Source organism: Balaenoptera borealis, assembly GCF_965194805.1.
Source record: "Balaenoptera borealis genome assembly, chromosome: 10".
NCBI lineage: Eukaryota > Metazoa > Chordata > Mammalia > Artiodactyla > Balaenopteridae > Balaenoptera > Balaenoptera borealis.
Genome location: NC_138874.1, coordinates 112,820,747 through 112,834,437, shown reverse-complemented (window position 1 = coordinate 112,834,437; position 13,691 = coordinate 112,820,747). Strand labels below are relative to the sequence as shown.

Below are 13,691 nucleotides of genomic sequence, written 5' to 3'. Positions count from 1 at the left end.
TTCAGATAAAATATATTATTAAAATTAATTTCACCAACTGCTTTGTACTTTTTTTTTTTACTGTGGACTGTATAAAATTATAAATTACATACGTAGCTGGCATTCTAACTCCGCTGGACAGCGCAGTCTCGGAGTATGCCAGGAAGCAGATGTTAAAGACCTCTTGTGCGAGTTCTCATTTTAATAAACCAGTGTTCATCTTTGGAAGGAGAATCAAGGCCACAGCTTCCTCCTGTCAGATCATCTTCACACGTACAGGACTGCAGGCCTCATCGGTGCCTGGTAGTCTCAGTCAAGGCGTAGGCCTGACCCCACAAGGAAGCGAAAACCAGCCAGCACAGCTGTCCTGGTTTTCGCTGCCGTGCACAGAAGGGAACGCTGACAGCCCAACCCACAGAGCCAAGAAGGAGCAGGCAGCCCGTGGGCCCAGACTCCATGCAAATCAGCCGTGGGGATCAGAGGTCCTGCAACACACCAGCCGGCCTTCCACACCCCCTTTCCCAGTGTGATCCACTATGATTACAGACAGCAATGATTTCACATCTGTTCGTCCTCAGCTGTGCAGGCTGAAGCCATGATGATTAATGCTCTGGTAATGGGCACAGAGTAAAAAATATTAATCTTTATAAAAGGTATTCAACAGGCATCATCAGCTTATAAATGTCCAAGCAGAATATCCGTCTGTAACTCCGTTACAGCTCTACATCAAAGCAAGATGCAAATACAAGAATGAATTTGTCCATTTAAAACATTCATTTTATGAACACTGAATAATGTGCTTCTTAATTTTTAGTTTGGTCACATTAAACAAATGATCCATAAAGTGCATTTAATAACCTTGAGCCTGTTACACAGAACTGAGATCCAGACGAACACTTTTAATGAGAATTAAACAGTAAGAGCCATATAAATGGGGGATGCTTGCTATTCATCTTATACAATCATCTTATTTTTCAACAATCTAAGAACTCTGTACCCACGTGATTCGATTTGTTCAAATAAGTAATTCTCTCCTTCCATACAAATCTTTAAACACCAGAAATAAAGAAAACAGAGCCAGCAATGGAAGGGATCACAGGAGCAATCTACTCATGTCCAAATTTTACAGATGTGGGAACCAGGAGCCAGAATATAGGGACCAGGCAGCAGCTGAGCCAGAATTAGATGCCTGATCCTGAAGCCAGAGCTCCTTATGACCCATGCATGTGCACGTGTGTGTAAACATGTATGATTCAGGTATCTTTACATGTCTAATGCAGATTAAATTTTTCCAAGAATTACTTTAATTCGCTTTAAGTAAGCTGTGACCATTAGCAGTGCCAGGAGGATAAATTCACATCAAGTAACCCTAAGTGTGTCAGTTTTCCTTTCTGAACTTCAGTTTCTTTGTCTGTAAAACGGAGTAAATACAACTGCCCTGCACTGGGTTTCGATTCCTATCTACGGGTAGCACCTCTGTAAGTACTCTGGTAAGAAGATCCTCAGCACCACTTGGTTGAGTGCTGAAATGATCAGAAATAAGATAATCTGCCTGTCAGCTGTGAGGTACCCAATGTCACAAAATTTTAATTGAGAGGGTGACAGAGCAATAAAAAGTATCTTGAAAATTGGAAGGGAACATGGCAAGATACAGATTGCAGAACAATAGGAAAAAGAAGCTGGTCAAAGACACATCTTCTGGATGAGGCCACCGGGTCTCATAAAAAGTGTGTCATCTTTTGAAAGAAGGGAGTGGGGCAGCAGATATTTTGTATCCTGTAGTTTGGAGAAGTATAATCATAGAGGTTAACCAGCCACTAGTATTATAATAATAAATACTTTGTCAGAAGAAAGAAATGGAAGAAGAACCAATGGAGAAAAATCTAAAATGAGTCCCATTTAAAAGCAGATGAAAATATTAGAAAGACTCAAGCAAAATGCCAGGGAAGATAGTGTGGAAAGTACTGGTCAGACCAGGAATCTATCCTCTGGATGGAAATGCATTTAAGGAGGTGGCTTGGTACATTTGAGAGGAATTCAATAGGTCTGCCAGTCCTTGGGCAGAATCTTACCACGTGGAGGATGAGAAAACAAAGAGAGAAAAACAGAGCTGGGGAGTCGTGTGCATGCTTTTACCCAAGAGCGTGAAGCTAACCAAGAACACAGGTTTTGGTCAGTGTGGCCCAGCACACCTCCTCTACTGTTTGCCCCCATATTGAGCTCTACAGTTAAAAAAACAACGTCAAAACGATATGGTCTGTCCACTCCATCTTGAGGGAAGGACTGTGCCCTCAGGGAGGGGTTTACGCAACAGAAAAAAGTAGGGTCTAGAAGGAGAACCTAGGAGACTGCAGGCTGACCTGGGGCTCCTCCAACTGTCCCAGGCAACACGGTGCGGGTACAGAGCTAAGCTTGGGGCCGGGAAGGAACCGTGAACTGGGGAGACTCAGAGACCTGCCGTCCCAGTGCCAATGTGAGCATGATCGGATATGGGACAACCAAGGCAGCCTCTTCTAAGACTGCTCTTCATGTCCCCAACATCAAGCAACAGGGACAAGAGTCCACTCAGAGTTGGGTGCAGAACAGAGAGCCAACAGACTATGATAAAGGTTAGACCAACTACACCCTGAGGAACTTAGCACTGCCAATTTGATCACACAGAAAGAGAAGAGAAAAGGCTATGAAAACTCCATAAGCACATGAACACAACACTACATGGTTTATTTATGTTTAATCTATTCATGTGTTTATTTATTCACATACTTGTACTTTATCTTGTTCCATATGGCACTTGAAGTGAATTCAGTTTTCAGAATGCATAACTCATATGGTGGATGTGAAATAGCTCATGAAAAGAGTAGGGGATGGATTTGTAACAAGACAACTCCCTAATCAGCACCACGGTGGTGGACAGCTCCCTGCCTGGGATTTTGCTTGCAGACTAGGATTTGCTACTTAACTCCTGGGTCGTTATCTGTAAATTAAGAAAATTACTCTTTTCCAATTATGCATTTTTAAACTGATGGGTCTGAAGCTATTCTCAGAGGAATCAAACTTGCTAACCAACAGTCCTGAGCACATGGTAGGTACTCAACAAATTACAATGGAATTGGAACAGATATAATTAAGAAACTGAAATTGGGTTCACCCTCCTAGATTCATTAAGCCATTTCTAAAAAGGCTGCACTGTTTTAACAAATGATCTTTTCAAAAACACATACAATGAAAGCTATAGAATGATATATAGAATGAGGGATGAAAAAAGGGACAGTACTTTACAGATAAAGATTAAAATTTTCTCAGGGCATGAAAAAAAAATAAAAGAGGAGAAAATTATATTCATATTCCATCTTTACTTAAAGAATTAGTCTTTGGGGTTCACAGCTGGTAACGTTCATTAGACGTCTTCAGCACAACTATCTAATTAAAGTATTCCAGAATGCTATACGAGTGGTACATTAAGTAATTATGGCATATGATGGTCCCAACCCCAATTTTTCTTTCTGTGAAACATCCATCAAGTTAACAAAAACGACTACAGAGTAGTCCTGGGTTTAAGAACCCTTTCAATAAGAGAAATATCTCTCCATTCTCCACAGTGGAGAAGCTCAGGAGATTTTATTTTGATTTGTTCATGGATCCAAAGCATTCAGAAGGTATATTTTACTATAGGTCTGTATTAAACACACAGCTTTTCTTTCTACAATTTAAAGCACAACAAATTGATTAACAGGGTAATTTTTTTAGAGATATAAAATCTTGGATCGAATCACAGTGAAAACGGTCTAGAAATCTGACTTTGCTAATTCCTACTACTAGCTAGCCCCAATAGGCATCTGGGCCTTTGCCCTCAGACTTTAAAGAGCTGCTGTAACTAATGTTTCCACCATTAAAAAGGAGAATTTTACTCTGCTTGACAACTGGAAGAATCATTCACCTTGAAAATAAGAATGAGAAAAATTATTTGAGCTCTCCAGGCCTACATTTTTAAGGAGCTCTGTATTGTTCAAAAATGGAACACAAATGGTTCTCATGAACCTAGGGGCAGGACAGGAATAAAGACACACACGTAGAGAATGGACTTGAGGACACGGGGAGGGGGAAGGGTAAGCTGGGACAAAGTGAGAGAATGGCATTGACATATATACACTACCAAATGTAAAACAGATAGCTAGTGGGAAGCAGCCGCATAGCACAGGGAGATCAGCTCGGTGCTCTGTGACCACCTAGAGGGGTGGGATAGGGAGGGTGGGAGGGAGACCCAAGAGGGAGGAGATATGGGGATATACATATGCATATAGCTGATTCACTTTGTTATACAGCAGAAACTAATACAACATTGTAGAGCAGTTATATTCCAATAAAGATGTTAAAGGAAAAAAGAAAAAAAAAATGGAACACAAATGAAGTTTTATGAGGTTGATGAACACTGTCTAAAAGGAGCCTATTTGTTATATTGAAGGAAAGAGCTACAGGAATGGCCAGAGAATGAAGGAATGGCACATTTTCCATTCCTACTCACTGCTAGATTCCAAACATCAGGGAAAAAATAAAAAACAAACAAACAAAGTGGCCCCACTTTATTCTCCAAATCTTACACTATTCTGCAAAAACAAACTTATGACACAAGGTAAGTAGACAGTAAGCTCTAAAGGAAATCTGTCAGTTGCTTTGGTCTCTTTGAATATGAGAATATGGAAAGACTAGATCTTGAAAGGGAAGGAAATTCAGCGTTAACTGGAATGAGCTTTCCCAAGGTCTCAGGTTAAGGACTGCAGCGGAAAGGAGCCCATGTGGGTAAGAACACAACTCCCATCTCAACTGAAAGGCTTCTTGCAAGGATGTCCAATGCTCTTGACTAATTTAAAAGTTAACGGTATCTAAGGTTGATTTCTTTTATTCCAATTCCTATAACATTAATGTAAAATATTTGTGTGAACATAAATCCCAAACCTTGGTGTCCTAGTGTTTATTTTAATTATATTGAAACTTTTCATTTCTATAATAGGATTTAAGCTTTAATTTTCACAACTTTTGTTAGATATGTGGGCAACAATATAATCACATGGGAACAAAGCTACAAATGTACAAATTATGAAGCTCTGACCTTTCCGTCTCTTCGTAACTTGCTTTGAAAATCTGCTCACTCCATGCCGCAGATTACATGCAGGAGTCATCTTTTTGTGAAGCACATAATCTATTTAAACCAGCTTTCAAGTAGTCAAGTCACATCTCGAAACAATGCTTGGAGCCATTACTGCCCATTCATTGGCTGTGCGCACACAGCATGATAATGAGTCCAAGCCCTTCACCTCAGCTGGAGAGCAGGAGCCAGAACAGCCAAGGTGGGTTCCTGGCACCAACGTGGGGATCCACCCTCCGTTTTCTGAAACAATGCCATTTACTCTGACCACAAACTTACATTTGAAAAGACACCCTCATGAAATGCTGTGAAGGCTGGGATTTGCCTCCAAATATCTGGGGCACGGGGAGGGATGGGCTGGGAGTTTGGGATTAGCAGATGCAAACTATGATATGAAGCATGGACAAACAACAAGGTCCCACCGTGTAGGACAGGGAACTATATTCAATATCCTATGATAAACCATAATGGAAAAGAAGATGAAAAAGAATGTATATATATATATATATGTTTAAGTGAATCACTTTGCTGTACAGCAGAAACTAACACAACCGTGTAAATCAACTATACTTCAATAAAATAAATTTAAAGAAAAATATCTGGGGGAGGAGCACCGAGATAAAAACAAGACCATGACTTGATAGGTTCTGAAGCCCAGCGAGCGCTACATAGGCGTTCATTACACTCTTCTCCTCATTTTCCTATATGTTTAAAATCTTCCGTAATTTTAACAAAGAGCTATCTTGAGTCCAGAGGTAGAGTTGAGCTGTCCCCTCTGCCACTTCATCTTTCCACAAAACAGGGGAATAATAAAATCAGAAGCAAAAAGAAGACAATCTTAAAAAAAATAAAAGTCCCATAACACTGTAAAGCAACTATACCCCAATAAAAATTAAACACACACACACATTAATATATATATTAATATATCTATATCTATCTCTCTATATATAGATATAGATAGATAAATAGATATATAGATAGATAGATAGATCAGGGCTTACCATGGCCCCTGGCACACAGTAAGAGCTCAACACTATTTAACTATCATAATTATCATCTGCATCCAGACCTCAGCACAGTGGATGGGACACCAGAGACCCCACAGCAGTTGTCTGGGAGGCCAGAGACGGTTTCCTGGGTAGATGCAATCATATAAAAAAAAAAAAAAAGAAAAGAAGACAATCTTAATTTTATACAACTGCTCACGGATGACCCTCCGTATCTTAACTCTCTCACTTGTCTCTTTCTGTCACTCCTCCTCAAAGACACCTCCTTTCTGCTCCATGGTCAATCCATTCAGAGCCCAGACGGGGAGAGACACCCAGCTTCCCCGTGTGAACACAAGACCTCTCCTCCCTCAGATCAAGTGAACTACATATGCATGTCATGCTTCCTTCTCTGCACTGCTCCCTGGGGAAAGAAGTGCTGGATTTGAACATGCGATAAATACGCACTGTGAGCCAGGTACCGTTCTAGGCACCAGCGACAGAAGAAGAACAAGATGAACAAGAAGGCCACACTCCAAGACCTCTCATTTTAAGGAAGGACCAGAGAAAATAAGCGAGCCAAGAAGTAAAACCAGGCAATGATTGCACGCTGTGGGGAGTGGCAGGAAGAGCCCAGGGGCAGTGTGTCTGGGGAGATTTTATTTATGCAGGGTGATCAGAGCACCTCTCAGAGGAAGCTCGCTATGTAATCCCTTGCAGTATTTGGTCCAGGTCTGTTTTCTTTTGCCCCATATTTGACATGATAGCCCCGGCCCCCCCATGAGGGCAGGGTCTCACCTGCCATTCTTCTAATGAATCCTCAACAAAAATGAAAAGACATGGCTAACATTTCTTGAATGTTCATGAAATACTGAGTGTAAATCTCAGTACCACACATGTATTAATCTTCAAGATATGTAACGGAGGCAAGAAGAAAAGGGCAGCTGGAGAAATTGAAGCCTGGAGGGTAACTTACCCGAGGTCACTGAGTTAGCAGGTAATAGAGGCAGGATTTGAACCCAGGCAATGTGATCACACACACTCGCAATCCTCTCGTGAGCTGCCTGCCCTCATCCCAGCAAGGGTTTCAGACATGCATAGTTCTTTATTAATGAGGAAGTAAAATCATTTACAGGAGAAATGATGCAAACCAGTCATTCATTTTATTTTTTAAGCAAAGCAAAGGGAGAGAGACATGTGCTCAGAGAAAAGGCTAATGTGACTGGCACCCCACCACGCGCTCCGAGTCGCTGGAAACCTGCGGAGGGGCTGGAGCCCTGGCGTGGTCAGTAATCTACTGTGGCAGACACGCGGGATGGCCAGGTCCACACACATCTTCTGAACAGGCTTCTTAAATTCGGGGGAGATTTCTACATTATGAGCTCTCTTTCCCCAGTACAGAAGCCAAAACTCAAATCCACAGCCACCCTTGCAACTACAGCTATGTTCCAGGTTCTGCCAAGGAGGCGTGACTTCTTAGGATGGCAAGTGGAAATGAGCAGCGGGAAGGACGGCTCTGTGAAGAACTCTCATTTCCTTCGGGCCAGGGTGGAGGATGCAGAGGCAGCGGGAGTTGCAAGGTCCTGATTCAGAAGGAGCCTTACAGCTGGTACGGCTGGGAACAGATGGCAGTGACAGCAGCCGTGGTGTCCACACCAGCTGGGGCCAAACACAACCCGATTTGCCAAAAGACACATCTCCTGTTGTAGCCTAACAAACTCAGCAGGATGCGCCCTCAGTCTTCTGGTCCTTAAAGAGGACAGAAGGGGAGCCGGGCTGAGCCAACCAGGGCACTGGAAGCCTTGGCCTGCTGGCACCCAAACCTGGCAAGGGAAGGCTTTCCTGCCGAGGGGCAATGGCAGTTTCAGAGTTCACTGCCAGCCTCACTGCACCCAGATCAGCTTCCCGCTTCCATCAAAGTAAGACTCTCAAAACGATGCAATAGCTTTGATATTGGAGGGAGATGGAAAGAAACATTTTAGAGCAAAGCAACAAAGTGAGTCTCTTCTATGAGTGAAGCAACACACATGCTGATGAGCAAAGACGTGCCCTGGAGCCCAACAGAGGAACCGAAGGAGCCAGACAGGGATGCACTCTGACCGCATCCCCCAAAGAACACTGACCGAGGTCTAGCACATTCAGTAGCTTGTGCAGCTAAACCTAGTTATGACACATTCCAAAAATCCAGACACGAAGGGAGCTAGTTGGACTGATTCCACTTGGATCAGGAAAGGGGACACAAACAACTACATTTTTTTTTACAAATTAACAAGAAATGGAACAAGGCAAGAACATCACAGCCATCATATCTCACCAGAAAATGGCTTGGCTTTAAATATTTATACCAAATGTGGCACAGAATATTTTGCACAAGTAATGACATCTTCGTAAGAACAGACCAACCGGATGATTTCCAGTGATAAATCTTTCCTGACAAGGAGGTAAGACGGCTCTTGGTAACTTTGAAGCAGCAGGGAGCCTAAAGATGAGAAAAATCAGGGCTGTCCTTGCTGTCTTTACCCAGAAAGATTCTTAAAACTCAAAGCCTGCAAGCAGGGCCATTTCCACATGGGACAAAGCATTCTGAAATGCTTCCAGACGGCCAGTGAGCGTCTGGAAGTACATTTGCACTGAAGATTATGGCTTAGACAATGTCGACTGATTGGACGATTCTAGAACTGCTGGTAAGACATGAAGCTTCAGGCTAATGTTGGCTCATTTTGCCCGTGATAATTCTGGATTCATGTATTTCCTACAATCTCATTTACTACGTTGGGTGCAACTGACTCTTAAGATTAAATTCCTACCTTTGCAAATATCTAGAAAGATACTAAGTTAATAATTCCAAAATGTTACACATCCTGACAACTCCCTGTCAAACAAAGCTAAATATTTATTTGCATGCTGCATTATTTCCAAAACGAGACGTAAAGCAGTCTATGATGAAAGACTCACAGAACAGGAGTGAAAACAGAAATGGAGCACAGAAAAGAGAACCGCAACTGCCAAATACAACGGCTGATACAATTCGCAAAAATCAATACTAAGTTTGCCTTCAAGCTATCTACTAGCTAAAGAAATAGAGTGTCCATAGAAGAAAACATTTCCTTGAAATATACTCTTAAAAGAAGATCTATTTTAAATATTTTTAGTTGAACCATTTATGCCTTAGGTCCTTATTCAAAGGACGTGGAAGAAAGTTTTGCAATAGAAATTTTGAAATGTATGTAAGATGTCCTCAAGAAGGTCGTCCCTGTATCAACACTCAATTAAAGCCAAGCACAGTCAATCCGTGATAACTGTTATTTTTTTGATAATTGTTAGCCCAGTGAAGGCACTGGTGGTGGCAGCAATGGTGATGGTGATGGTGGTGGTCGTGGTGGTGTGTGTTTTTGCATGTCTTGGGGTTGGATGGTTGGAAGAAGAGATATTAGTAAGCTACCTAATAAGACCCAGATATAAAACTTGCAGGGGATTTCACCTGCTGTGGTATAAAGTTTAGTCAATATGGAAAGAAACAACGAAGTAGCATCTCCACGTATCGCCTCCATGCCTCCCTGGAGTCTCACAAAGTCCCAAGCTTTAGAAGACACCTGAAGAATAAGCAATTCAATATCCAGCCTTCCAAGAAGAGCCTGAAATACTGATGGTTGGGATTACTGGCTTAAGGAGTTTCATGGGCTTTGAGTCCCAAATAACGGCGACACAGTTGACTTTCTTTTATGCAAGTGAAAAATAGAAAGAGATGTCTGTTTGGAAGGGCTGCAGAAAGCTACTCACTTCTTGGTGTGATGTGTTTTCTCCAGATGAACACTCCTACCCAAATGAAGTCTCAGCATTTCCTCTTGACATAAGCCTTAGCTATAAGTGCAGACTCCAGTGAATTGTGTAAAGTTAAATCAAGAAATAAGATTAAAAACATAGGGTCCAGTAGTCTAGATGGTACAAAGGACTAAACCAGACACACACCGAGTTCTCAACAGGGACATCTCAGGCCTGAGCTGCTCCATCCCTGAAACACCACACGTGAGGACAAAAGAAAATGAACGGAACAGCCAAACGTCTGGACACCAATGGAATAGAATAAATGTATGCCTCTCCATCAGAATGTCACTCAACAGTCTTCACATTTGTCTCCAATAAATGAGGAAGGTTGTGGAATTATGCAAAGGTCTTAAGCTTTCAATAAAACTTCTTGACAAGTGTAAAATATTAATTCAATCTGTCCAAACAGAAAGAAAGTGATTAATAAAAAGGGTAGGGACATAACGTGTGGAAACGTGAGGTGTTCCTTGGGATAAATGAATTGAGGAATCATTAAAATTCTTTTTCCTTTGAGCAGGGTTTGAAGAAAGCCTGTCACAGAATGCAAAGTTCAGGCTAAGACATAACCATGACTTCTAGATTTAAAGAAAATTTGAAATTTTTTGTTGCAATCATCTCAATGGAAGCCAGTGATTGCCTCCCCAGGATAGATAATCACACATCATAAAGGCTACAATGTATGCTGATTATCCTAGGGCTCTGGTGTATACCTAAATTCCAAACGACAAGGTTTGTGCCTTCATTTTTCAATGATCTGTTACCTACGGTATATGCCAATTACCATTCTCTGGTAAGGGCTAAATCTTCCTGTCTTGTAATGGAGCTGTTTTAACTGGCTGCAACCTCCCCACTCCTTTTGACAAAGAAGAGAGAATTCAGACAGGGCAAGGTCTACAGACAATGACGAATGTGACAATTTAACGATTCTCAGGGTTTCACTCACCATGCTGTGTGAAGAGGTCACTGTGAATTATTTCAATCAAGCAATATAGCTTCTGAATGGTCAGCAAACCCACGGGAACATTTAGGATGAAATCAGTAAACATTTTGCTATAAAAGGAAAAACACAAGTGAAAAGAGATGCTGGATATACTGCAAAACGACCCAGTGAGATACAAGACAGTAACGAGACGCGAGTTCAGTGAATGGTCATTAGATGCCACCAGAATGTTGGAATAGGCCCATTATACAATATGGGCCAAAATCTCTTCCAAAAGAATGATGCTTTAAATGTTATTTTTCACTTCACACCCACTAAAATGGCTATAATCCAAAAGACAGCCAGTAACAAGCAGTGACTAGGACGTGAAGAAACTGGTACCCTCATACCATGCTGGTGGGAATGCAAGATGGGGCAGCCACTTTGGAATACTGTTTGGCAGTTCCTGAAAATGTTAAAACATAGTTACCATACGACCCTGCATTTCCACTTCTAGGTATATACCCAAAAGAAATGAAAATATTTATCCACACAAGACCCTGTATATGAATCATAGCCATGTTATTCATAACACTTGAAAAGTGGAAAAACCCAGATGTCCATCAACTGATGAATGGATAAACATAATGTAGTAGATCCACACAATTCACCCATAAAAGGGAATGAAATCCTGACATTAATAGACCTTGAAAGCATTATGCTAAGTGAAAGAAGCTAGTCACAAAAGGTCACGTATATTATACGATTCCTTTTATAGGCGATGCCCAGAAAAGGTAAATCTATGCACACAGTAAGTAGGTTAGTAGTTGCCTAGAGCTGGGGTGGGAGTGTGCAATGACTCTTACTGGGCACGAGGGATCTTACTGGGGTGACAAAACTGTTCTAACAGTAGATTATGGTGATGGTGTATAAGTCTCCTTCCTGATGTAGGAAAACAAGATGTCTTCAGCACAGGAGTCGACTGTAAAATAAAAAATGTAATGCTGAATTCTTTTAGGGGTGTATGTACGTGTGTGTTAGTGTGTGTGCACACACGCTTGCACACAAAAGATAACTAGAAAGATCCAGATCCTCGTGGAATTAACTTTGAGTTATTCTCCTCTGTGATCTCTTCTGTTCCATCAAAACATGACAATTTTCTAAACAGGGAAAAATACATCCATGATTTTCAATGTCATTTTTTAAAAAATCAGTAGGTAAGGTGTTGAAGAGGAACCCACGCACGCAGAAAGAGTCAAGGGCCCAAGAGCAGATGGGGCCGGTCCTGGGGAAGGGAGTCTTCCTTGGATGTCCAAGCACAAGGCACAAGCACCCGTTGTCAACATGGACGTCACCCCTCTAGTGAGCAAAGGCCTGGTCCCCGTGCCCCAGGACGACAGGCCCAGAGTATGGCCATGGCCCACCCAGCTGCAGCTCCCCCCTCGTCCTCTGCTTCTCCAGACCTGAGGTCCTCAAACAGGAGCATTCATTGAGAGTGTATGGAGGCATCATTAAAACCAAATAGCTGGGCCCCGCCCCCAACGTCTAATTCAGAAGATCTGGGAAGGAACCCAAGATTCAGCAAATTCCCAGGGGCTGCTGATACTGCCCTTGTCTGGACCACTGTCTGAGAGTCGGGCTGCAGGGACAGAGCACAGAGAGACCCAGGAGGGCAGACCTGTTGCCCATGGGCCCATCTGTGCCTCCTTTTCTCATTTAGAACCTGCTAAACTATAACCAGTATCGTCAGTGCCTGGGAGCAAAAATAAATGTGTCCATGCAGGACACTAAATCCTCAGGCACATCAGACACATGATGATTCGTGGGGAGAGCGGCTTCCCAAAAGCCCCTCACCCTTCACTTCCAGGGCATGACTGACCTATGGTGGACATAACGTACGGAAGGGTGACCGTTTTTCATTCCGTTTAACCACCCGAGGGACAGATGGCCCTTTACTAACATTTAGGTGGACTTTTCTGGCTGGTCAAGTGGTGCCATCACCTGCAGGTAAGTTTATTGTGTCAAATGTTAGATCAAAACCCAAACAAGGGGCAGACGAGGGCTGTGCTGTGGACGTCTGGGGTCCCAGAGGCCGTGCACCCACTTGCTCAACACACCTCTTTTCCAAATGCAGTGACATCTGCACAGTAAACAACTGAGACTGAGCTTGGATGGTGACGGTGGCAAAATCGGAAGGTGAAAGGAAGGATTCGGTCCCCAGCCTGACTCGCCATCTGAAAGCCAGTGTCCAGCTTGCCCAGAGTTTTGTTTTGTTTTGTTTTCGTTTTACTATAACCTGAGCTGACAACTTGTGGCTCCTCTGTCTGAGGTTCACAGCCCTTGGGCAGGAGCCCCCAGAGAGAAGCTGTATGGTAATGAGGGGGAGGAGGTGAGACACCAATATTAAAGCTCCCGAGTCAAAACGTTTAGATGCTGAAACCCAAACCCAAACCCAAGAACCACTTATTGAATTTTAAACTCTAAAGGATGCAAAATGCCCAATTTATATTATGTATGCATGAGGCTATAAATAATCTTCTAAAGAAAATATTGTGACTGTTGATAGATGACACCTTTTCCACATAAAGACATAATGAGCAAAGTGTCACAGACACCATCACTAGAACATGTTCCAGAAAGATCCAGGGCACTGAACTATGTGGACATGAGACAACCCAAGCATCCCGTGAACTAACGCCCTCAAAAGAAGGCCAAGCGTGGCACACGGGAAGGCTTCGCCTTGGGTGCTTCCTTACCTGAGCTCTTTGGGATCAAATACCAATTTCACATCGTTGACAATGGTTGGCAAGTATTTCAGCGCTGCACCCTGCAAACC

The 13,691-nt window shown here is 42.5% G+C and overlaps 2 protein-coding genes across 3 annotated transcripts in view; one reads left to right on the top strand and one right to left on the bottom strand.

Moving 5' to 3' along the window:
• Window positions 1-13,691, bottom strand: part of DOCK1 (dedicator of cytokinesis 1) — a 526,335-nt gene that overhangs the window by 333,906 nt on the left and 178,738 nt on the right. For both annotated transcript variants that reach the window (XM_082406605.1, XM_082406606.1), the window contains exons 24-25: window positions 13,612-13,682; window positions 10,880-10,986 (exon numbers count right to left, since the gene is read on the bottom strand). In XM_082406605.1, the coding sequence (XP_082262731.1) occupies window positions 10,880-10,986; window positions 13,612-13,682 (178 nt within the window). The remainder of the gene's footprint in view (window positions 1-10,879; window positions 10,987-13,611; window positions 13,683-13,691) is intronic.
• INSYN2A (inhibitory synaptic factor 2A) overlaps window positions 1-13,691 on the top strand; it is a 242,293-nt gene that overhangs the window by 70,536 nt on the left and 158,066 nt on the right. The gene's annotated exons all lie outside the window — the stretch shown is intronic.